The 27,338-nt window shown below is 38.0% G+C and overlaps 1 protein-coding gene across 14 annotated transcripts in view; it reads right to left on the minus strand.

The window, feature by feature from the left end:
* The window catches only part of magi2a (membrane associated guanylate kinase, WW and PDZ domain containing 2a), a 552,919-nt gene that overhangs the window by 427,187 nt on the left and 98,394 nt on the right, over window positions 1-27,338 (minus strand). For all 14 annotated transcript variants that reach the window (XM_059987234.1, XM_059987231.1, XM_059987235.1 and 11 more), the window contains exon 2: window positions 1,889-2,005. In XM_059987234.1, coding sequence (XP_059843217.1) covers window positions 1,889-2,005 — 117 coding nt within the window. The remainder of the gene's footprint in view (window positions 1-1,888; window positions 2,006-27,338) is intronic.

The raw sequence follows: 27,338 nt of genomic DNA on the forward strand, positions 1-27,338 counted from the left end.
GCCCTGCTAGTCTCACCTACATATCCTGAACAAATTATACAAAGTTAAACAGCTTCCCACAAAGTGCAATGGTAAATCAATTGACAAGTAAAAGAAAACTAATCAATTAAACATTTGGCAGAAATTGCTTATGATTGAAATTTTTCATTATTTATTTTTACTTCATGTTTTCATTACTCCAGAATGAAGTAATTGTCATATTAGTGTTCAAAATATACATGTAAATGCACTTAAAATATGCATAGAGATTAATGCCATTTCTTAAAATCTGGCACTTATCGGAGTTTATACTGTAAAATGTGTATTCAGGTTTCTCACAGCAGCCCAACCAACAAAAATACATTTCTGAGTGCAAGTATGTGATGTGAGAAGCTATTGGGGGCGTGGAAGTATTAATTATACAGAGATTTGTGGAGACCACACCTGGTATGCAGATTTGGATCAATTGCCTAAAAAAAAGGATGCAACCTCAATGAAGTACAAAAAGGGCCTGATAAGCTTGATGCCCTGGCTGAAGAGCCTGGAACCAGGAAAACAGATTGAGAATAAGAGGGCTGAAACAATGTGAACGTTCTTTACTTGAGGATGGTGAACCTCTGGAATATTCTGCCTTGGAGGTAAATGGACACTGTTACTGTGTTCATTCAATATACAGATTGATTAATTGACTGACTTCTGGACACGAAGAGAATTAAGACACATAGGGACAATGCTGGAAAATGACACAAAAGACAGAAGATCAGTAATGATCTTAATGAGCAGCAGTGGAGGATCAAATAACTGCATGGTTTACTTCTCTACCTATTTATTCTTTTCTAGTATATATTGACTCACTTTTTTCCTTACTGGTATACCATCCATCTATTTTACACCTCCAGCACCTCCCATAAACTAAGAGTCCACTCTTTAGTGCAACTAAACATGAAGTAAGTAATGCTATCACTAATATTTTTGTAATTTAATTCCAGATTAGCTTATACCAAAATTTGTCCAAATATTCAGAATTAAAGCCATTTCTCAAGAAATATGCACAATTAATTTCAGTAAGATGAATTACAAGTATTGAATATTACAGGTAGAGTACTGCTTTTTTATTTTTCTCAATGATACAAGTGAAACTATACAACCAACTACACCAATTTCTATTCTATCATAACCAATTTTATATGTACTTTAATAACCTGAAACTCATGTCAGGTTATGATGCAAATATTGATTTAATTGGTGTTACCTTTGTAACAATATCTGCATACAACCTCATAAAAGATGCCAAATATCCATGATCTCCATATCCCATAGTTATTTATTTGGAATTGATGGTTTTTTAAAATTCCATTTTGAATTAAGTTCAAAGTCATTGCAGCAACTGAAGGACTCTTAATTTTAGTTTAATATACATTTCAATTTGACATAAAAAGTTTTCACATTATAACTTACTTGATTAGCTATGTTGTGTTCATATAAAGTATGAGTTCTTTAAATTCGAAATATATTCGCAGCTGACTATCTAAAAAGCAGGCAGAGACATAACTATTTCTGCTGGAAAACAAACCATTTCTAGAAAATGGAAGATCTTGTCCTTTATTTTCCCCCAATGTTACGATTTCCCTCCAATGCTTTTCTTTCAACCGGTATTTTAAAACGAAGGTTTTATCAAGAATAAAATGCTGAATATCAAAAATATCGAATATAACGAATAGTAGATTCTGGTTCGCACTTATCACTGTTATTTTCAAGGGTTCGAATCGACGTAATTTATTTTACTTTTATAGCCTATTATTTAAAATACCGAACTAATTTTCACCGACTCACAGGGTACTACTGTTCCTCTTTAACCATTTCGGCTCTTCGCTTCTTGTCTGAACCTCAGCAAAAGCACAATACTTACATGGCACGGTCCGCAAATACAGGTTATCGCGGATAATCTGCTGAAGCTCGTGGTCAACCGAACCCTTTTGGAACCGTAAATTGAGATAGTGTCGAAGGTCCTTGTCAACAGTGCCCCCTGCAAAAAGGAATACAAGTTACATTTAGCACTACCGGAAAGATAGCAGAGCCCAGAGTGAAAAGAAAAAAGCAATCAATACAGAACCCTCCGCTGTTCCGATTTGAGCTTGCGAACTGCGAATCAAATCCCACCTCATATATTCCTCGCACGGAATCTCAACGATAAACTGGCCATTCACACAGTAATGCAAAGTTCAACAGTTAAAGCCATACCAATATCATCACTGGACGAGCCTGAATACAGCCTCACTTGAGTCCAGTTCCTCGAGAATCACAACTGCACAGCTAAAATAGAATTATGTTTGATTCTTTGTTATATTTTATACAATTGGAGCTGCCGTCCTTTAAGCTACATCTGCTTCGCCTTTCTTTATAAATTTTCGTATTTATACTAACTGGATTGGGCAGCCCGAGCGGGTGTTCGGTGGCAGCAGACCGTCAGTTCCACGCCCAGCCACCTAAAGGGCACACTTCAGCCAGAGCTCCCGTTATTGCACACTGGCGGGAAAGCCTGAACGATCCCGCTCTTGTCTCGGCGCTGGTGCCTCAACAAGGCACTGCCACACCTCTTATCCTTGCTGCATCAGCTTCTATTCGCTGCCCCTAATGCCCTGTCCGTGGCTACTGTCACACAGCATGCCGCCGTGGGCACTGGAGACACACAGCGGCGGATCCCGTAGGAGCAGCTCACGCTCGTTCCAATTGGCTGCGAAAACGATAGGTCCTGCAGCTACCTCCGGGATGTGAAGCCCGCCGATTGATGCAGATGCTTTCTGGCAGCCTGTGAAAATGCCGGGCAGACAATAACAGATGTACTGTGACTACTGACATAAGCTCGAATCACTCACATTATAGAGAAAGCTGTGACGTTTGGAAACGGAGCAACCTATAATGTAGTCCTGTAGAGACTATTCTCCCCGATAACGGATGAAATGCTAAAAACCAAGCCAAGATAAGGTATCAAATTATTCAGCAAATCTGTGAATAAACCCAGATTTCAACCTAATGTGCCCGGCAGGAACAGGGCGGATTCGGATTGCCCATCAGTTTTGAAGCTCTGTTATCGGAGTTTATATTGTTCATTTTTACTTGCCTTTGGAAAAAAAATGTACAACGGTGATCGGGTGTTTTCTTTATCCCTACCGACACTTGCAGAAACAGTGTTTTTGGGCAACGCACGAATATCCATACAGAGCTCTGCATCTTATAAGAACTGGCATTACAGCATTCTAGTACAGTATCCTAAAATATTTTTTAATTAAAACCTTATCTTTTATGTCAATTAAGTGGGGTTTTATTGAGGCCATGTCTGAATGACTGTTTACAGTTAGGCCTCTTTTACTAAAATAGGGGGCATACTTGCTCAACAGTGCAGAGGAGATTTACAAGGTTTATTTCGGAAATTTCAGGCCTATCTTAAAAGAGTTTGAATGGACTGGGTTAGTGCAGAAGAATGAAAGATGATCCCAACAAAAGGTATAAAATTCTTAGAGCACTTTGGGGTAGATGGCTAAGGAGTCAAAAACTAAGGATCACAGTATCAAAATAAGGCAGGGGTCCTTTTGGACTGCAATGAAGATAAGTTTCTTCTTATGAAACAATGGTGAATCTTTGGAATTCTCTCCCATTGTGGACTGTTCATATTTTGACTTTCAAAACAATTATCAAAAGATGTAGACACAAGAGACTACAGATCCTGAACTCAAAATCAAAAAATAATCTGCAGGTCGAACAGCATCTGTTGATCAATGGATTTCTGCATGTTAGAAATATATTGATAAGGTAAGAAAAGTGTGTTTGAGATGGATCAGCCATGCTTTTGATGAATGGCAAAACAGGGCCATAGGGATCCACTGGTTTACTTCGATTCCTATTTCTAATGTTTGTCCATAGTGAAAATGCTCTCATGGTGAAAATGTGGCCTTTGGTTCTCAATAAAAGTTAAGCTAAAATAAAAGAAAACCAGAACATTTTACTAAAAATAACTAATCAGAACCCAAATGATTTTTTACCAATGAAGTCCATTTTAAATATCATCACTGTAACATTCAAATTGAAAGGAGATCACAATAATTAAATTTAATAATGTCAGTACTAACAAATACATAGCCCAGCCTAACTTCTAACTATTTAATGATTTTCCATTTCAGCCAGCTCGTTTACTTCACTTGACATATGTTCATTTTCTACAGGTCCTGCAATAAAGGCAATGCCTGTCATTGTCAGCCCTTGCTTGGTTGTATCACACTTATATCTAACTAAAATGATTATGGATGATGCATTGTCTCGCCAATGTTGACACTCCACAGGGGAAGATGCATAATGAGAGTGTTTCTTGAAGAGAAGTGTAGTTACACTCAGACCAATAGTTACTTCCCAAGCAACATAATTAATACAAATTGTCTGATCACAACCAATATCAAAGACAATTAATAGTGTAATCTAGTGCATAAATTAGAGACAGTAGCCAAGAAAGTGGACCCCTTTGTGCCGGTGGCTATGCATAAAATTTCTTTTGCACATACTTTGTTGATTGTGTTCATTTCCATTTGAAGTCCAACCCACCAGTAAACTGGACCATGCACTTTGGCTGCAGATTACTTTAACTCGAGTGTCATTTCCATCATATTATTCATGCACACGAAACCATAATTAAAAGGTGCAATGCTCCTTTCCCTAATGCTAAAAGAAATTGGAGCTAGACTTATCTTATGTAAGAAGTGTAGTAAATGGAGAACAATCATTGATTTATGTATGTATTGGCTGAGTTGGAAATTATTTGTAAAAAGCTTTGGAGCACCACAAAAGCATGAAGGTTGCTTTGCAGATTCACTTTCTGTTCACTTCTACAGGATTCCTTAAAGGATCATCCTGATAAATATAGCCAGGAAATATTACACCGGAAAGAGAGCAAATGCTTGCACATCATTATAGTTGATAAATGCCACAAGATACTATATTAATAGCTAATTGTCCACAAGGTACAAATGGCAGGTTATCTGGGGAATGTTAAAACTTCTCAATTATATGCTATCTACAAGAGAGAAAAGGAGGAGGCTTAGGACACAGTCCTGAGGGGCTCCTGTGTTGAGGGTCAGAGGGGCAGAGTTGAGGGAGCCTACTCTTACCACCTGCTGGCGATCTGACAGGAAGTCCAGGATCAGCTGCACAAGGCAGGATGAAGGCCAAGGTCTCTGAGCTCCCTTGTCTAGCCTGGAGGGATTATGGTGTTAATGATTTATATCAGGAAAAATATTATTTCAGTCCAAGTTGTTTGGCAGTAACGAATCTTAACTTTCCAATAACATTTACTTGCATTGCAATGGATGTCCTGATAATTATTTTTCATCCTTGTACTACAGATGAAGTAGTCAAAAAAAAACACAAACTAAAACCTCTTTTCGGTGTATTCTCTTTAAAGGATCTTTTGTATTGTGTAGGTGAAGTGAAAGTAGAAATCATATTCTTGAACAATCCGTATCTGTCCTTGGCATTTCACCATGAATTTGACATCACTATGAGCAAAACTTAAAATTTCACTATCATCTTCTGGGCCTAAAATCTAATTGATACTAATGTAACAACTAATCACTTGCCCTAGTTTTCTAAATAATTATTAGACTGGTACAGTAACTTTACTTCATTTTATGTGCTTAATGCTGACACTTGTAACAAGACATTGTTGGGAGGGTGAAGCTTCTTGTTGAACAGGGCAACTTAAGCAGTGACATTCTTTCACCAAAGTTGCTGCCTTATTTATAATTTAGAATAATTAATTAATCAATGAGTGCTGAAACTAGAAAATTCTTGAAGCATTCAGCAGATCAGGCAGCATTTGTAGAAAGAGCAACAGAGTCAGCATCTCGATTTAGAGGCCCCTTTGTTAACAATGGCAAAGTCCCAGTTCTCACAAAGGATCTCTGATCGGAAATGTCTCCATTTCCATGCATGCTGCCTGATCTCATGAGCCTTTCCAGCAATTTTAATTAATGGCTCCTGAGAACTTGTTAATTTTACTGCAAATTCTTGATTATCTATTTAGGAGTTCTTCTATAGATATTAAATCATGATGGAAGGAGAAAAGAGTTACATTCCCTTGTACTCTGCTCTTGATGTAGCTGGATATCTGCATCAAATATGCTAACCAAAGTTATAATGGAGATCCCTGGGTAGTAAGTAAAAGAAATCTCAGATGTTTTTCCTTCCTTGTCAAATACTATCTCGTGTTTACCCATTAGGATATGGTGCAAGTCAGAAAGCTGAGACAGAATTGTAAGCTGAAAACTGCAGGCTATTCTTTAGTATTCTCCAAAATCTCTTAAATATACAAGCATTATGTAAGAAATGAAAATGTATAATGAAGCAGATCTAACATGTTAAATCCCTTTCAAAGTTCTACTTTGAATATTACACAAATTCTGCATTAACTTCCTGATACACATAATGCACAGTGGCACAGCTAGCAGAGCAGCTGCCTCACAGCATCAGAGTCCTGGGTTAAAGCCCAAGATGCGTGAATAATCATCCTAAGAATCTGTCAATACCAATAAATTTTACATAAGTATATAAAATGCCAAATCTTTAAAAACAAAATTGCTTTCACCATTGATCAACTTTACCTCTGTGGAAGTTATTTTAAGGGCAGTGCTGATGCGCATACATTACTAATATATTATATAACATTTCCTGTGGTATCAGAATGCCAGCCAATGGAAATCATATTCCTATTCATGTTGATATTAAGGGAGAGAAGGTGTTGGAGTTGTTAAAATACATTTGGATGGATAAGTCCCCAAAGCCTGATGGAATATTCCCCAGGCTGCTCCACGAGGCAAGGGAAGAGATTGCTGAACCTCTGGCTAGGATCTTTATGTCCTCGTTGTCCACAGGAATGGTACCGGAGGATTGGAGGGAGGTGAATGTTGTCCCCTTGTTCAAAAAAGGTAGTAGGGATAGTCCAGGTAATTACGTCTGTGGTGGGAAAGCTGTTGGAAAAGATTCTTAGAGATACGATCTACGGGCATTTAGAGAATCATGGTCTGATCAGGGACAGTCAGCATGGCTTTATGAAGGGCAGATCGTGTCTAACAAGCCCGATAGAGTTATTTGAGGAGGTGACCAGGCATATAGATGAGGGTAGTGCAGTGGATGTGATCTACATGGATTTTAGCAAGGCATTTGACAAGGTACCATACAGTAGGCTTATTCAGAAAGTCAGAAGGCATGGGATCCAGGGAAGTTTGGCCAAGTGGATTCAGAATTGGTTTGCCTGCAGAAAGCAGAGGGTCGTGGAGGGAGTACATTTGGATTGGAGGGTTGTGACTAGTGGTGTCCCACAAGGATCAGTTCTGGGACCTCTACTTTTCGTAATGTTTATTAATGACCTGGATGTGGGGGTAGAAGGTTGGGTTGGCAAGTTTGCAGACAACACAAAAGTTGGTGGCCATGTGGATAGTGTAGAGGATTGTCGAAGATTGCAGAGAGACATTGATAGGATGCAGAAGTGGACTGAGAAGTGGCAGATGGAGTTCAACCCAGAGAAGTGTAAGGTGGTACACTTTGGAAGGACAAACTCCAAGGCAGAGTACAAAGTAAATGGCAGGATACTTGGTAGTGTGGTGGAGCAGAGGGATCTGGGGGTACATGTCCACAGATCCCTGAAAGCTGCCTCACAGGTAGATAGGGTAGCTAAGAAAGCTTATGGGGTGTTAGCTTTCATAAGTCGAGGGATAGAGTTTAAGAGACGCGATGTAATGATGCAGCTCTATAAAACTCTAGTTAGGCCACACGTGGAGTACTGTGTCCAGTTCTGGTCGCCTCAGTATAGGAAGGATGTGGAAGCATTGGAAAGGGTACAGAGGAGATTTACCAGGACGCTGCCTGGTTTAGAGAGTATGGATTATGATCAGAGATTAAGGGAGCTGGGGCTTTACTCTTTGGAGAGAAGGAGGATGAGAGGAGACATGATAGAGGTGTACAAGATATTAAGAGGAACAGACAGAGTGGACAGCCTGCACCTCTTCCCCAGGGCACCACTGCTCAATACAAGAGGACATGGCTTTAAGGTAAGGGGAGGGAAGTTCAAGGGGGATATTAGAGGAAGGTTTTTCACTCAGAGAGTGGTTGGTGCATGGAATGCACTGCCTGAGTCAGTGGTGGAGGCAGATACACTTAGTGAAGTTTCAAGAGACTACTAGATAGGTATATGGAGGAATTTAAGGTGGGGGGTTATATGGGAGGCAGGGTTTTAGGGTCGGCACAACATTGTGGGCCAAAGGGCCTGTTATGTACTGTTCTATGTTCTACAGATAAGACTGATAGGACCATACCTACACACAATTTCAATTTTTAATGATTTCAACACACCTTGCATTTTTACTGTTAGCTACACAAACTTCAAATTCCAAAAACAAAGGATTCCAAGAATAAATTATACAACCTTGAGATCTGTCTACTTACAGGCAGACTCAAAGAACAAAACTTGAAAGAACCTTATTTAAAAAAACCCACCACCAACTGTGCAGAGAAAGAGAAAAAAACCCAAATCAAGCAAACAATAAAAGCAAGCAACAGCATTCCGAACCATATTGAGTCCATAGGCCCGGAGACTGGAGTAGGCCATTAGCCTCTGTCTCAGTTCATCACACAGTGGGGCAAATCACCAGGAACTTGCAATCACTAAGCGCATAGCAGCTAGAATAGTCTCACAGCCTCAGTGCTGTGGAGAGGGGAATGAACATCGTGGAACAGTGAGCAGAATTGGCCCGACCCTCGCCTCTGGTCCCAACGTCCTGTCTTTTCAGTTTATCTGGTCCAGTGTTTAAACCATCCAAACACTGGATTGTGCCATGCACAACAGTCTTGACCATAGCACAGTGATACACTTTAGGCCTAGACCTCGCTGCCCAGCCCAAGGCCGTTTTCGACCTTTCCAAATCAGCTTGGCACTTATAGCAACCCAATCTCACTCCCAGTTTAGGGGAACGGGATCCAAAACTCCTCCACATCAATTCCACTCCGATTTGCTCACTCCAATTCTATCTTTGACTTCAACACAGTCTTGACCATGCCTCAGCCTCGCTTCTTCTCAACAATACCATGCTCCAAATTTCCATTGCACTCACACAGCTCAACCCTCGAGTCAGTTTCACCTTTACTCTTCATTGTTTGCAGTGATAGTTTATAACATTTACCACAGAAAAAGTTTTATTAATAAAGTTTTTAGTTGTATTTCTTACCTTTTAAACTATCAGTAAGTTGTCACCTGACTTCAGTAGTACCATCTTAAATCAGAAGTTTTAAGGGCAGAAACCTCCTGCTCTGTTTTCAAAGTTGGTGCCACCCTCACTTTAGGAAGGAAGCCTTTCCTTGCAATTGAGGAGGCAATCTCTCTGATGATACAAGCTATATATGATAATTTTGCTGCTTGTTACTGCAATGCAGAAATATAAAAAATGCTCTACTAAGACAAAAAGGGAACGTTTAAAATTTTTGATAATTGCAACTTTTAAATTCACGCTCAGAAGGGCCAGTTTGCTTCACTACAGGGCTCCCAATATCAAGAAGTTTCAGAGAGACTGTTCATGGCCTTTTAGACACCTCTTTGCCATACATGCACTATGTACATGGAGGCTGCCTTCTGCACAAAGTTTTTTCAGAAATCTGTGTAGGTTTCTCAACCTCCTGAAAAGTCTTTGTCACCCTTCCCTTGATTCATTTACTCATTCATTACTGACAAGTCAGTGTTGCTGAACAATAGAGGTTGTATTATGGTATGACCCTTTAACAACTAACTCCTATGGTCAGAGCTTTGTGGAAAATTGTTATAATTTGAATTATTTGTATCCTAACACTAGTGTTCCTCTTTTGTAATTCATGCTGCTGGATCTCATGGTTTTTGGTACATTTTGTAACAGTGCTAAAGAGATTGCCAGTGGTGTTATGATGCCAAGAAAGCAATGGTGACAAATTTCCACCTCTAGTTTTAATTAGCAGGCAGGATTTTGTAAGGGCAACTATTGGGATTTTTAATCTTCAGAAAAAAGGTCTTCAAGAAACAATATTTTAGGAATCCTCTCAAAAGAAATGCAATGATAAAATAGTAGGATACGAAGTCACGAAGTAAATTTTCTCACACTATTTACTTTTTGGAAAACAATGTTGTATAATATATTTAGGATCACTAGCTAATTTTATCACAGTATTCTAATTCTATCATACAAGGAGAACTTGGTAGGTAAACATAACATAAAATCTTCCTGAATACAAAAGACTTGTTTAATTATATACTTTCCAAGTTTATCCAACAGTTAAATTAATACAAAACTTAACTATTTAGAGAAGGAGAATTGGATAACTAAGAGTTCATAAAGAGTCAAATGAAAAATTTTATTTGTGCTGTGTTGCAAGTTGAGCTGAAACATAACTTGATATGTGTGCTTACTAAAATGTACTTTAACTTCACATTACAGTTATGTGATAGGAAATTTCTTTCTGTGAACAGTGAGCATGTTGGTCTAAACTCCAGTATTCAAGAAAACTTACTTAATTAGATAATTAATTGCTACATTTTCCAAAACATTGTTATAACTGTGATGTATGTATTTGGTGTGCTATCATTCACTAATGAAACTAAGATAAGAAAAATATTCCAGGAGTATAGTGCAATATTAAATAGAAATTACCAACATATTAAAATGTTTCATAAAAACAATGATAACATATTATTGCCATAAATACAAAAGTATAAGCAATTTTTAGCCATTACACTTATGTGGCAATTGGTAATCTCTTCCACCTTGTCTATGTGAATAATTCCAATTTTTAATCATAATGATTAAAGGAAAATCTTTGCTTCCTCTGTTTTGTTACACCTCTATATGTTACAACAATGTTCTTCCTTTCTGCCTGAAGATTCTGGAAGAATTCCACTTTTTCCAATAAACTTCTTTTCTCTATCCACCTAGTTAGTTCTTCCTATAACAAAGCTTTGAATAAAGTGTTTGTTTCTCAAAAGCCTGGTGTCAGGTATGTAAATGTAGATGACAGATAATGATTAGAGTCTTATGCTGGGGATGTTGCCGTGGAAAATATGCTGAGGCTTATCCTTCCAGTTAATTTGGAGATTCGCAGAGACCAGCATTGCTAGTATTTTTCCAGTATCTTGAAATGCCTATTTATAATAGTCCAGATCTCAGAATCATACAGGAGCACAAACATCTTTCCTGTCTGGTGTACCATAAATTTTGAGGCAGATCTAAAGTCTTCATCTTTAAATATCCATTTCCTTAAATGACCAAAGGCTATGGTAGTGTGTTCATAGTGACGGTGAATTTCAGCATGGATGTCTGTCTTTGCTGAGGTGGCACACAAGATATGGGAAGCATCTCACAATTACTAGGATCTCATTGTGAACCTTGGTGGCTAAAGATCAATATGGTACATCGTGGACAGGAAGGTAGATGAAATTGGTTTTTCAGACATTGTCAATTCATTCATTGAATCATGGAAACAATATTTTAGACCTCAGCATTCACATATGTGCAAATGCAAGCTTCATCTGCATAATACAAAAAGGAATAAGTAACTTATTAGTTGGAAATGCAAAAAGGAATAAAGCAATCTTTTGACTGACGGTATTACATATAGGTTCCCAATTTATCAGTATAATACGTTAGTATAAAATGCTACAAAAAGGTTGCATTTGCCTGGGGAGAGAAAACAAATGTGGGAGCCAGGCTTTGCTAAATGAAATGGGAGCACGGAAACCTGGGTCTTGATGAGTGGAAGGATGTATGGGAATCTGAGCCCCATTGAGTGGAAGGGAGATTGGAAACTAGCATCTGAGTGGAATGGAGTACAGGAATTACAACAAAATGAATGCAATGGATTACAGGAATCAAGGCCAAACTAAGTGCAAGTCAATATGGAATGCAACATCCCATTAGATAAATGCTAAATCATCAGGATTTCTGAATAGTCAGATAATGGGTTATTGGCATTTTTATGAAAATTTAGATTCAGTTGTAACTCAATTTATGTTTACTATATGCAATCTTATTAAAGTATTGTAATTAGGGTTATGTGAAGAAGTAATAACAATACCATTTCTGTGAGTTCCTAATTTCTTGATCATGATGGTAAATAGGGGTTATAGTGCAAAACACTCATGACTAATTGACCTGGTTTGAGCAAAAATTCTCTGTCTTTGAACTGGGCTTCAGAGTACCATACGTAGTGAGATAATTTCATCAGTACAAATTAAACCACAGGAGTGAAATCAAAAATTCAAGTGAAACTACATATGAAGGTGGTGCTAACTGGCATCCCAGGATGAATGTAGACCAAATGCTATGGTTTCCACTAGCACATTAGTTAAATGCATGTTTATTTAATTCAAATTAGGAAATAATCACAACATTATACTGTTAAACTTTCTCATGTGTCTTTTTTGTGTGTGCTAAGGTTATGACATCACTTCTCCAGCTGTGAACTCAAACATGTGTACACAGGCCAAATCTTTAAGTCACTCACTGAATACATATAAAGAAGCTGCCTTTATTAAATATTCTCAACATACTTATGACAGAGACACATTATTTGGCCTACTAGCTTGTGTAGCTCACAGTGAGGTATCTCATTCTCTCTCTTATTTCCCTAAGGCTTTGCAACCTATTCCACATGTGCCTGTAAATCCTTTTTAATCCTTGGGCAACTTAACCATAGCAAGGAGAAACTTATGATAGATAACTAAGCCACCAGCTTCTGGATGTGGGCAGAAGCTAGTAGAAATACACATAGTTACAGACATACAGATCTCACACTGATAGCTCCTCTGGGTCCCTGGAGCTATAAGGCAGCAGCATTAAATGCTGTACCATTGTGCTGCCTGGCACGTAAACAAAAAATGGCAAAAAATAAAGAAAAAGCACAAACTACATATGATATGAATCCAGCTTCCTAACTTTAAGTGTTTTAATTTAGAGTTGTTTGGGGGATGCTGCTAAGAGAAAATTAAGCAATGACATTAATTTACTCCCCTCAAGCATAATCTAATTTATTAGACATTCAGGGTTATATTGAATCATGATTTGATGTGATGAACATAATCACATCCAGGAGATTAAATGGCGGAAATGACCTCTATAAAATTATATAATAAATGCTATTAAACATTATTTTTATTCTCAAGATACAGTGAGTGGTTATTCAACCAAGAAAACTTTATGACACTGTCAGCTTCATTTGCTAAGAACTTGAAAATTGAAGTTCCAATTAGTCACAGCATTCTGTAGTAGTTCACATTTATTTTCCTTAAAACAATGACTTTCTATGATGATAACAAAAGCATTTTGAAGATTTTGAAAGGTTATCTTTAATAAGACCAATTTTTGAATTTACTAATATACAGCAAATTCAAAATGCTATTTAAATAAGTTGATTGTAATAGTCCAAAGTGTATTGTTTTCTGTTGACATTTACAGTGACGCAAACAGATTTTCAATGTGCTGAGAGCATGTATATCTCATGACACACTTAGGGTGAAATTACATACAATGCTGACATTAAAGTGACATTAAAACCAGTGTGCAAACAAAGACATACAAAACATAAAAAACAAGAAATGCTGATTCACTCAGCAGCAGCAGCAGTTGTAGAAAGAAAAACAAGGTTCACTTTTCAAGTGCAAAACACTTTGTCAGCTCTCAGACTTTAAATTTAACTTTGCTTTTCTTTCAACAGATGCTGCCTGACTGGCTGAATGCTTAAAGCTTTTTCAGGTTTTATTTCAGACTTCCAGCATCTGCAGGTCTTTTAATTTTTGTTTACTGACAATGCCAGATTGTACAACCATAGATGAAACAAAACATTCAAGAGAAGGTAGTTTTATAGCCGAATGATAAATCCCCACAATGCAGCCTAAGAGCTATTTTCTGAGGTTTTATTTACAGATTTCACAGTCGAGAACAGAATGCTATAGCACAATAATATCACATATATGAATTCCACCACAACCAAATGTTGTTTTGTGGTTCAGATTTCCATGGTCACATTTATAGAACTGTCACCATTTCCTGGCACAAGCAGTGTATGTTTTCTTTATGACAGACAGAAAATATTTAAATTATATTTTTTCTAGGCTGATGGCAAATACAATATCTGGAAGTTTAAGAACAATTTGAAAATGGTAGTCAAAATATATAGGCTCCTGCTTATTGATTTCAGGACTAGTACAATTTTTTCAGGCATTTTGAAACTGAAAGTTTAATTCAACATTTGCATTAATCACCATAAGCTAGTATTCAAGATTGTACGGACAATCATAAATTAGCATTCCACTGTAAGAAATGGTACCTAAATACTTGAAGTTGAAATTGAACCTTTGACTAAATGCAAGATGAGAATGGGTGAGGCAAAACAAGGAAAGCAATAATTCCATCCACTAGATGGACAAAATAATGAATTGGTGCTGATATTTGGGATGGGGATACCTACATAGTACTCTAATATCTAGAATATTGAATATTGTGGAGCCATCAAAATCAGAGATTAAAAAATTGTAAAGATGGGAATATATAGTTAAACTAAAGGCAGACAAAAAACTATGTTCTAACAGGATATAACCATGGGAAAGTCTTGGGCAAAAACAGTGCAAGGCTTAGAATATCTATTTATGACTTATTAAGAATGAAAATATCCAATGCATCCTTGACCTGAGCACTACTGGACTCAACTACAGTGGATTCTGGTTATTTGGGACACCTTGGGACCAGTACACTTTGGCACAATTAAGCAGCTGCCCCAATTAGTCAAGGTTTCATGGAAATAATTCAAAATGTATAAAAAAGACAAACACCCATATAATTGAGTAACACATTATGTATCTAAATGAAATTTAAAACAAATTAGAATGCAACCAATACCACTACAGTATTATAAAAACTGTGTATTAGTTCCTAATAGCTATTGATGGAGGAATTTATCCAGTCTCTATTATGAACAACAAATCCGAAAGAAGAATGCAAGAAATAGACTCAAGACTCAGGAGTGAAGTTAATAATTTAATGATTTCATATAACCACCCTCTCCTACTCTAGCAAAGTTCTACAGATTACCATGGACCAACTCTGATTGGTTGAAACATAACCTGGTATGGAGTTTCCAATGCACAGGATCAAAAGGACTGCAGAGGCTTCCTTACCACATCTTAAAAAAAAACACTCAAAAAAGATAGGATCCATCATTAAGGACACACAGCATCTAGGACATGCCCTCTTCTCAGTACAACCATCAGGAATGAGATACTGGAACCTGAAGACCCACACTCAACATTTTTAGTACAGCTTCTTCACCTCTGCCAAAAGATTTCTGAACAATCCATCAACACTACCTTGCAGTTCTTCTTTTGCACTATTTATTTATTATTGTAATTTATAGTAGTGTTTATGTCTTGCACTGAACTGCTTTCACAAACAAATTCCATGAAGTAAGTCAGTGATAATACTACTGATTCTGCTTCCTGTTTGAATCAGACCCTGCAGGTTCTGTTGCAAGATCAACCACAGATGCTTCTTGAATGGGTGATTATCCACAACTTGCTCTGCTTTTAATATTGCCTCTGTTTTGTCAAGGTTCTGTCATGGGTTCTTTTATAACTACCTGGTAGATCAAATAAGGCTTGGATTTAATATCTTATTTTCTGAAATTATTATTTTAAGAGATGTGGGTTTTGCAGGCTGAGTCACCACTATGCTGTCCATCTCCTACTGCCCTTGATAAGATATTGGTGAGTTGCCTCCTTGAACCATTGTAACTCTTGAGGTGTGGGTATACCCACAATGCTGTTAGGGAGGCAGTTCTGGAATTTTGACCAAGTGACGGTGAAGGAACAGTGATATACTTCCAAGTAAGGATGGTAAGTAGCTTGGCGGGCAACTTGCAGGCAGTGATGTTGTCATACTTTTGTTGCCCTTGTTTTTCTAGCCAGAAGAAGTCAGAGGTTTGCAAGTTGAACCCTAAAGAGTCGTGGTGAGTTGCTGCAGTCCTACAGATTTTACAAACTACACACACAAAATGCTGATGGAACGCAGCAGGCCAGGCAGCATCTATAGGAAGAAGTACACTCGACATTTCGGGTTGAGACCCTTCGTCAGGTCTAATGGAAAAAAGAGATAGGAAGAGATTTGAAGGGGGGAGGGGAGACCCAAAATGATAGGAGAAGACAGGAGGGGGAGGGATGAAGCTAAGAGCTGGGAAGTTGGTTGGCAAAAGGGATACAAGGCTAGAGAAGGGGGAGTATCATAGGACGGAAGACCTTGAAAGAAAGAAAGAGGGAGGGGAGCAGCAGAGGAAGATGGGGAATGGGCAAGGAGTTATTATGAGAGGGAAAGAGAGAGAAAAAAAGGGAAAAAAGAAAAACATAATAAAAAATAAATAAAAAATTATTTATAAAATTAATTTATAATTATAAGTTTATTTATAATAATAAAATAAATAAATAAATTTTAAATTATAAAGAGAGAAAAAAGGAAGAATAAAATAAAAAATATATTTTATTATATATATATATATATATATATATATATTTATTTTTTTTTTCTTTTTTTCCTTTTTTTTCTCTTTCCCTCTCACAATAACTCCTTGCCCGTTCTCCATCTTCCTCTGGTGCTCCCCTCTCCCTTTCTTTCTTCCAAGACCTTCCGTCTTATGATACTCCCCCTTCTCTAGCCTTGTATTCCTTTTGCCAACCCACTTCCCAGCTCTTAGCTTCCTCCCTCCCCCCTCCTGTCTTCTCCTATCATTTCAGGTCTCCCCCTCCTCCTCCCATTTTCAAATCTCTTACTATCTCCTTTTTCCATTAGTCCTGACAAAGGGTCTTGACCCGAAATGTCAAGTGTACTTCTTACTATAGATGCTGCCTGGATTGCTGCGTTCCACCAGCATTTTGTGTGTGTTGTTTGAATTTCCAGCACCTGCAGATTTCCTCGTGTTTGCGATGATACACACTGTTGGTACTGTGCATTGGTAGTGGAGTGATTTAATGGTTGTGGCTACTATGTTTTTTTTATTCTGTTGAATTTCTTGAGTGTTGTTGAAGCTGCACTCATCATACAAGTGGAGAACATTCCATCACACTCTTTACTTGAGCTTTGTGGATGGTGAACATGCGAGGTTAGTTAATAGGCAAGTTAAGTACAACAGGATTCCTCGCCTCTGACCTGCTCTTGCTGCCACATTGTGCATTAGGCTACTCCAATTCAGTTTCTCGATAATGGTAATCCACAGCATATTGATATTGGGTGATTCAGTGAGGGTAAAGTATTGAATGCCAAAAGGTGAAAGGTGGATTTTCTTGTGTTAGATATTGTCATTGCTTACCACTTGTGTGGCATAATTGTTACTTGCTATCTATCAGTACAAGCTTGAATATTGTCTTGCACTTGCTGTATTCGGGTGTGGACTGTTTCATTAACTGAGGAATCATGAATAGTGCTGAACTTCATGCAATCATCAGTGAACATCACTATTTCTGTTCTTACGATAGAAAAGAGGTAATTGATGAAGTAACCAAAAATGATTAAGCCTGAGAAACTGTTGCAGAGATGACTTGTGGATGAGATGATTGACCTTCAACCACCACAGTAATCTTCTGTAATGCTAGATATGATTCCAAGCAGCAGAGGATTATACATAGATTCCAACTGACTCCAACTTAGCCAAGGCTTCTTGATGCCATATTCAGTCAAATGTTATCATTATTTGCATCATTTCACCTCTAAGGTTCAGCTCTTTTGTCTATGTCTGGACCAAGGCTGTAATGAGGTTAGATGCTGAGTAACTGGCAGAACCCAAGCTGAGCTTCTGTAAGCTGGCATTTGCTAAATAAGTGCATCTTGATAGCACTATCTATTGCCCCTTTCATCACTTTGCCAATGATCAGGGGTAAACTAATTGGGTTGAAATTGTAAGCGCCTGATTGCTTATTGCAGAAGAGGAGCCCATCCTGTCTATCAGGTTTGTGTCAGCTCTCTAATAGAGCAACCTGCTAGTTACAACCCTGGACCTTTCACTGCAATTTTGCAATGTTTTGTTCACCACCTGTTTTTCAATTTCTCTTTGAAGGCCACATTTGAACCTGCTCTTTTTCATTCATTCAATGGATGTGGATTCCACAGGCAGAGCCAATATTTAATTGCTTATCTGTAATTGGAGAAGGTGAAGGTGGACTGCCTTCTTAAACTGCTGTAGTCCTTGACATGTGGGTTTCTTTACAGTGCTATTAGGTACAGAGCTTCATGATTCTCTTCTAGCAATAGTGAAGGAATAGTGATATACAGCATTTTCAAAACAGGATGTGTGTAGCTTAGAGGGCAACTTCCACCTGGTGGTCCTTGCTTTTGCTGCCCTACTCCTTGGTCAAGGTCTTGGGTTTGGAAGGTGCTGTTCAAGGGGGGTTGGATGGTTGCTGCAGTGCATCCTACAGATGGCCTCTGCATTGCATTCCAGATTCCAATCATATGGTATACCAAAAACATTTTCTTTATGGCATTCTTGATTCACTCCTTTTTTTTAAATTTTCTACCTGTGTCGTTTATTGCTTGACTCTCTTCTGGAGAAAACAAGCCCCACTAAGTACTCTGTCCAGGTCTCTTGTTATTTAATATATTTTTATCGAGTTTCCTCTCAATCTTCTCTACTCTAATCTCTCTCTCCTTGTAATTGTCATTCCTTACCTCAGAAAAGGATCAAGAAATCCAGGGATGGAACATTAACTTGCAAAACTGAAAAAGTAATGAAACAAAGTAACAAAATATATTTTGAAAAAGATTAATGGATTTCATCATGAGTACAAAGTGACCAAAATCTGTGAACAGGTCCAAAATGATCACTAATCAGACTTAACATTTTACATGTTTTTTCTCATATTCTCTTTTTGCACCTCTGTTTTCTATCCTTTTGTTGCTTCTATATTTCTCCCTGCCCACAGGTTTTTGAATTTTCCATGATATTGATACTGTTTCTCACCTCATTTATGATGAACAGTGCTCAATGACTAAAATAGAGCCCTTGCATTTTTAGGGATTATGTTAGCTTTGCATTGTATCAAAAACTACTTTAAATACTGTCCACTTCTGGTAACAGTTAAATGCTTAGCCAATGTTACAGCTTACTTTAATTGATTTTTATAACTTGCATGAGCGAACCATGCAACATAATATTCAATATTTTTTGAGAACCATCAGCTAATATAATCATTGTTCAAAAATGCACATCTTACTTTTTAATAGCTTTATCTGTTTCCATTCCTAAATAAAGTTCATGAATTGTTAAAATTAAATGCTTTTATCTCTGGTTGTTTTCTGTTTTAGGGTAGGTGCTACCATGAAAATTTAAAGTAATTAATCCTGAAATTAATTTCATGGACAAACTAACCCTGTCATTTTCAATTCATATAATTGATGCTCCAAAAGTTCAACTAGCTGAAAGCAAAATTATAGTAGAACAAAGAATGGCAATTGTAAGTTGTATTCTTGAGTAAAAAACTGTCCATTTATAATGATAAATATATTTGCCCAATCAAGAATCTTCATGCTAAACTCAACATAAATTTATGAAGCAAAGCTGTGAAGCATTAAACATGATACTTGAACTGTATACTGTCCCCTAAGGTGTAAATGTTCTTTATTAATTGCTTTAAGATAACAATTCCACTCATTAAGCAATAAAAGTCAATGCATGTTCAATCTCATTTAGCATTATTTTTTGTGACTTTTCTTGACTGGTGACAGATGTGATGCATTTGATTTTCCATCAATCTCCATTTATCGTTCAGTTAAAGGCAAAACATCTTTTAAACCGAAGAACACTACTGTCCCATGTAAAGCAGCACAAACAAAATGCTGGAGAAGTTCAGCAGGTTAGGCAGCACCTTATCGGGGTGGGGTGGGAATAACAGTTAACATTTCCGGCTAAGATTCTAGATTAGGACTGAAAAGAAGGGTCTTGGCCTGAAGTGTCAACTGCTCATTTTCCTCTTTTGCTCCTGACTGACCTGCTGAATTTCTCTAGTGTTTCACATGTGTGCTCCAGACTTCCGGTATCTGCAGTCTTTCATGTGTCCCAGGTACAGAACCCAACATCGAACTTTTTTAAATGGGTGAGGGAAGCAGATATTTAAATCAGATGATAACATGGCCTTTGTAATTTTACATTTTGCTATACAACAGTGAAAGGTAAAATCCATTAATTCTTCTGATCCATCTTAAATATTTTCTCATCGTGCAGAAAATAAATTCATAATTAGTCTATTTACTACCATTGTTAAGAAAATGAACAGAACTTATTTTTACAAAAGGTACATAATGTTATAGAAGTATTGACTAAGTTTAATTATCATAATCACATATAGTAAAACTTTAAACTGATGTTTACAAAAATTAACTTTTGGAGTGTACAATGATTGCCGAACTCTGATATTGCAGATACCCAAAGTTTAACTAATGCTTAAATAAGTGGGCATTACAAAATGCCTTCACAGAATGAAAGTATGGAATATTCAAATCATGATGAATGAGACACTATCCATATTAGAAGCAATCAAAATCACATCCTGGGAGTAGTAGTAGATAGGCCTCTATTAGTCTCGATAGACCATGGATTTGTGTCTTGGAAAGTTTCCAGGGTGCAAGCCTGGGCAGGGTTTTTTTTATATTGAAGTCTGGCAGTTGCCCAAGCTGCAAGTCTCCCCTCTCCACGCCACCGATGTTGTCCAAGGGAAGGGCATTAGGACACGTACAGCTTGGCACCGGTGTCGTCGCAGAGCAATGTGTGGTTAAGTGCCTTGCTCAAGGATACACACGCAGCCTCGGTCAAGGCTCAAACTAGCGACCTTCAGATCACTAGACGACCACTTTAATCATTTGACCACGCAGCAACACACCTGGGAATAGTATTCTCTTGATATCAAGGCATCTTTTTCTTTTGACCAAGCAAGCTATCACGGAGGTCTAACAAAACTAAAGCAAGTAGGAATTGAGGAAAAAATTCCCTACTGGTTTATGTTATATCTTTACAAAGGAAGATGCCTGCTGTTGATTATCAAATAACTTCGGGACATAGCTGCCAGAGTTCCTCAAGCTAGAATCCCAGGTATAATTGTCTTTAGCCACTTCATCAATAACTGCCCTTCCACAAGCTCTGAACTGGGGATGCTTCTTTACAAATGCACAATGTTCAATTCTATGTGCAACTCCTCAGAAAATAATGCAGTCAAAAAATTAATATTTGCCAAGTAACATTTGTGAAAGATAATTGCTAAGAGATGAATATCTTCAATAAGAGAGTCCAATTTTTTGTACCAGTAGACCTCTTGTCAACTTTAAAGAGGTAATTTACAAAGTGGTGTAAGAACTAAGGTAGAGTGATTTTTCCTACCGGTAGGGCTAGCTTTGAAAGCAACATATGAAATGGAGGCAAGATCTGTAAGAGAAGCAAGCTTGGAGCAGTTATGTTAAGACAGCTGTTTTGAGCTTGGGCAAAGACTTTGAGTAGGGAGACTTTGGCGAATAGGAAGGTCTTTTCCTTTTAAAGTCAGTTGTAACTTGATGGGTAGAAATAGTAGTTATTGGAGTAGTATGCTCCTCCTGTGAAATGCTGGAACAATTAAAGAAGTCAATGTTCCTGATGACTATGTTTTCAAGAGGTTTGATCTGCTACTGCTTTTCTCAGATCGGTTGGAGCAGCAGTTGGATTCATTGAAGACGGTACGAGAGGCAGAAAGTGTTACAGATAGGAACTTCAGATAGGTAATCATGCCAAAGGTTCAGCAGATGTAGCTGGGTGACTGCCAAGAGAGACAAGCAGATAGTGCAGGAGTCCCTGTGGATATCTCCCACCCCTCTCTTACAGATATACCACATTGAATATTGTTGGAAGGGTTTGGTGGCCTCTCAGTGGTTAGAAAATGACAGTAGCTGTCAGATTACTGTCCCCATGATTGGTTCTATTGTACTGCAGGGACAAACAAAGTTTAGATGAGCAATGGTATTAGGGGACTTGATAGTCTGGGGAATAGGCAGGAGTTTCTCTGGTAGTGAGTGAGACTTGATTGTGTGCGCCTCACTGGAACCTAAGTCAAGGAGCAGGTGCAGAACATTCTGAAAGAGAAGTGTGAACAGCCAGCTGTTTTTATTTTGGTACTGATTACATAATAGTAAGTGAGGTGATATCATGCCAAGAGAATTTAAGGTGTTTGGTAGAAAGCTAAAAAACAGTTGAGCAGAGAAAATTTTGTCTCAGAAATCTGACCAAAATTTTACAAGAAGTAACTGAAAAAAACAAAGGTAGAGTGGCAAATATACTTTACTTCGACTTTATCAGGCTTTTGACAACATCCTGCATAGAAAGCTAGTCTACATGCCTTGGACTGTTTCCTTTGGAGCAAAGGAGGCTGAAGGGTAAAATCATAAAGGGCCTGAATAAGGTGATGGTCACAACAACTTTTCCTGTCAATAGGAGAGTCCAAAACTAAAGGGCATTGGTCTAAGGTGTGAGGGGGAAGATTCCAAGAAAATGTGAGGGGCAAAATTTTCACCAATTAGCTGTATGGAATGCAATGCTAATGGAAGTGAAAGAGGCAAGACCATAAAACATAGGAGCAGAAGTAGGCCATTTGGCCCATCGAATCTGCTCCACCATTTCATCATTGCTGATCCATTTCCCTCTCAATTCCATTCTCCTTCCATCTCCTGTCACATTTCCCACTCTGACTAAAGAAAAATCTATCAACCTCTGCTTTAAATACACCCACTGACCTGGCCTCCACATCCACCTGTAGCCACAGATTCATCACCCTCTGGCTAATTATATTTCTCCTCATCTCCATTTTAAATGGATAGCCCTCTGCTCAGAGACTATGTCCATTGATCCTAGACTTCCCCAGCATAGGAGACATCCTCTCCATATTCAATCTATTGAGGCTTTTTAACATTCAATTAGATCCCCTTTATTCTTCTAAATTCCAATGAGTTAAGGCCCAGAACCATCATTTGCTCCTCATAGGATAAGCTTTTATATTCCTGTAATCATTCTCTGAACCCTCCCCAAAGTCAGCACATCCTTCCTTAAATAATGGGCTCAAAACTGTTCACAACACTCTAAGTGATGCCTCACCAATGCCTTATAAAGCCTCATTTATATTCTAGTCCTCTTGAAATGAATATTAACATTTCATTTACCATCCACATCACTCTCAACCTGTAAATTACCCTTCAAGGACTCCCAAGTCTCTTTACAGCTCAGATTTTTGAATTTTCTCCCCATTTAGAAAATAGTCTTTGCCTATATTACTTCAATCTAAGTGCAATACCATACACTTCCTGACACTATACCCCATTTGCTACTTCATGCCCTTTCTCTTAATCAGTCCAAGTCCTTCTACAGCCTCCTTGCTTCATCAACACTACCTATCTTTGTATGGTCCACAAACTTGGCCACAAAACCATCAATTCCATCATCCAAATCACTGACATACAACAAAAATAAAAGTGGTCCCAACATCAATCACCAGTGGCCAATCAGAAAAGTTCTGAGCAGAATCAGAAAAAGCACTCGTTGCCTCCTGCCAATCAGCCAATGCTCTATCCATGCTAATCTCTTTCCTGGAATACCATGGGCTTTACTCTTGCTAAGCAGCCTCATGTGCAGTACCTGGTCAAAGGCCTTCTGAAAATCCAAGTACATAACATCTACTAATTCTCCTTTGTCTATCCTGCTTGCTATTTCCTCAAAGAATTCCAACAGATTTATCAGGTAGGATTTTCCCTTAAGGAAACCACGATGGCTCATTCTATCATGTGCTTCCAAGTAACCAAAAATCACATACTTAACAATTGACTCCAACAACTTCCAACCACTGAGGTCAGGCTAAGTGGCCGATAATTTCCTTTCTTCTGCCTCCCTCCCTTTTTGAAGAGTGGAGTAACAGTTGCAGTTTTTCAGTCCTCAGAACCATTCCATAATACAGTGATTTGTAAATTATCAATATTAATGCCTCCACAATCTCTTCAGATACCTCTTTCAGAGCTCTGGGGTATGGTCCATCTGGTCCAGGTGACTTATCTACTCTTAAGACCATTTCAGTTTCCCAAGCACCTTCTCCCTAGCAATACCAATTGCACTCAACTCTGCCCCCAATACGCTTGAACATCTGGCATACTACTAGTATCTTCCACAGTAAAGACTGATACAAAATGCTTATTAAATTCATTTCCTTGTCCCCCATTATTACCTCTGCCTCTCTTTTACTGTTTATTTATCTGAAAAAAAACTTTTGGTATCCTCTTTTATTTTGTTGACTATCTTACCTTCATATTATACCTTTTCCCCCTTATGACTTTTTTAGTTCCCTTCTAATGGTTTTGAGAAGTTTCCCAATCCTCTAACTTCCCACTAATTTTTGCTCTATAATATGCCCTTTCTTTGGTTTTAGATTGGCTTTGGCTTCCTTATCAACCACGATTGTGTCATCTTGCTTTTTAAATACTACTTCTTCTTTGGGATATATCTATCCTGAGTTCTCTGAATTGCTCTCAGAAACTTCAGCTATTGCTGTTTTGTAGTCATCCCCTTCCTAGCAACTTTGGCCAGCTCCTCTCTCATGCCTCTGTAATTCCCCTTACTCCACTGTAATACTGATACATCCGCGTTTAGCTTCTCCCTCTCACATTGCAGGGTGAATTCTATCATATTATGATCACTGTTTCCTAAGGGTTCCTTTTCCTTAAACTCCCTAATCAAATCCATTGGATTATTCAACATCCATCTGGTTCCTGGATAGTGAAGGTTTAGAGGGTTCTCAGGAGCATTGATTAACAGAGACCTTGGAGTGTAAGTTCATAGCTCTCTGAGAATCCCAACACAGGTGGATAGGATAGTGCAAAAGACATTTGGTATACTTGCTTTTACAGGACAAGACAAGGAGCATAAGAGTTGAGAAAGCCTGTTTCCATTGTATAAAGCATTGGTCAAGTCACAGTTGTGCGATGGTATTGGGTTTGCTGACTGCAAAATTTTAAACTTAACCAATTACTTTAAGCCCTATCGGCTATAAATAGCTATGAGTACTCTCACTAAAAAAAGAGTTTTGACCAGTGGCCAATCCGGATATCGGATGTTTTGAGAGGAGGGGACTTCAATCAGGTCCACTGCCTGAGTACAAAAAGCAGCAGTGGGTTAGCATAATGAAAAAGAACTTTGACCAGTGACCAACTGATGTTTGCAATTGTTTAGCAAGAGCAAGTTAAAGGAAGGCAGGGGAAGCACAGCAGCAATTATCTGAGTGGACAGAGCCAGACTTGTGATCTTCAGGCTTTAGTTCGTCGAGGCTTCAGTCATTAAAAACAAAGGGAAGAAAAGCTCTAGGTTAAGTTTTTTTCCCTTTCTTCCTTATATCTGCTCAGCTTGCACAGTAAAGAAGCCAGACAGGATAGATGAATGCTTCTCTTGCAGGATGAGGGAAGGCAGGGAGACCTCCAGTGTCTCTGATGACTACAACTACAACTGCAGCTACGACAGTTACTGAAACTTCTAACAATCTGTGTTAAGGAGTTGGAGCTAGGACTGGATTAATTCCAGATCATTCGAGAGGCTGAAGAGGTGATAGATAGGATGTATAGAAGGATAGCTACACCCGAGGTGCAGGACAAAGGAGACTGGGTGACAGTCAGGAAGAGGAATAAATTTTCAAATAGGAAGGAAGGAAGGAAGGAAGGAAGAAAGACTGACTGACTATAGGAAGATCCCCACATGCTCCATGGAATTCAAAATAACTTTAATATATATATTTATTTCTTTCCCCAGATAACCAATAACTTTATCTTTGGAGCACCTATATATTTAATCCTATCTTTTGTAAATATGGGTGCCAAATTTTCAGAAATATGTCATATTTATTTCTTAAATTATAAGTAATTTTTTCAAGTGGAATACAGCTAAAAATTTCATTTTTCCAACGATCCATATTTAAGCAGGAATCTGATTTCCAAGTAACTGCAATAGTCTTTTTGGCTACTGCCAATGCAATTTTTATGAATTCTTTTTGATATTTGTTCAATTTAGGTTTCGGTTTTATCCTTTTAATATCACCTAGTAAAAATAATATTGGATTATGTGGAAGTTGTGTTCCAATAATTTGTTCCAACAAAACTCTTAAATTTGTCCACAAAGGTTGAATTTTAAAACAAGACCAAGTAGAATGTAAAAAAGTACCAGTTTCTTGATTACATCAAAAACATTGATCAGATAAATTTGGGTTTAATCTATTTATTTTTTGTGGTGTAATATATAATTGATGTAAAAAATTGAATTGTACTAATCTAAGTCGGACATTTGTTGTACTGTCAAGGCATAGTCTTGACCAACTTATTTCATCAATTTTAATATTCAAATCAGTTTCCCATTTTTGTCTTGACTTATGAATTACTTGTTTAATTGTCTGTTTTTGAATCAAATTATACATACAAGAAGTAATTTTTAAAATTTTTCCTTTTTGAATTAAAGTTCCTATTTCATTAGGTTTCGGCATTAACATTGTTTGACCCAGTTTATCTCTTAAATAAGCCCTTAATTGGAAATAACAGAAAAGAGTGTTATTTGATATTTTATATTTATTCTTTAATTGATCAAATGACGTTAATATACCTCCTTCAAAACAGTCTTCTATATATCTAAACCCTTTTTGAAACCCGCTATATAAGAGTTGGGAAATGGGTTAAGGAGCAAGTGCAGACTACCCCTGTGGCCATTTATCTCAACAACAGGTATATCACTTTGGACACAGTCAGGGGGAATGGCCTAACAATAAAGTCACAGTGGTTGGGTCTCTGGCAATGAGTCTGCCTCTGTGACTCAGAAGGGAAAGGGGGAAGAAGAGGCATGCTGTGGTGATAGGGGATTTGTTAGGGGAATGGATAGGAGGTTCTGTGGGCGAGAATGAGATACCCGGATGCTATGTTGCTTCCCGGGTGCCAAGGTCTGGCGTATCTCGGACCGAGTCCTCAACATTCTTAAGTGGGAGGGTGAACAGCCAGAAGTCATGGTCCATATAGGTACCAACAATATGGGTAGGATGAATGACGGAGCTTTGCATAGGGAGTTCAGGGAGTTAGATACTGAGTTAAAGGACAGGACCTTCAAGGTTGTGGTATCAGGATTGCCACCAATGTCACATGCTAGTAAGACCAGAACGAGGAAAATTATAGAGTTTAATACATGGCTAAGGAGATGGTATAGGAGGGAGGGCATAAGAGTTTTGGATCAATGGGCTCTCTTCC

Source organism: Hypanus sabinus, chromosome 13 (assembly GCF_030144855.1).
Source record: "Hypanus sabinus isolate sHypSab1 chromosome 13, sHypSab1.hap1, whole genome shotgun sequence".
Lineage (NCBI taxonomy): Eukaryota > Metazoa > Chordata > Chondrichthyes > Myliobatiformes > Dasyatidae > Hypanus > Hypanus sabinus.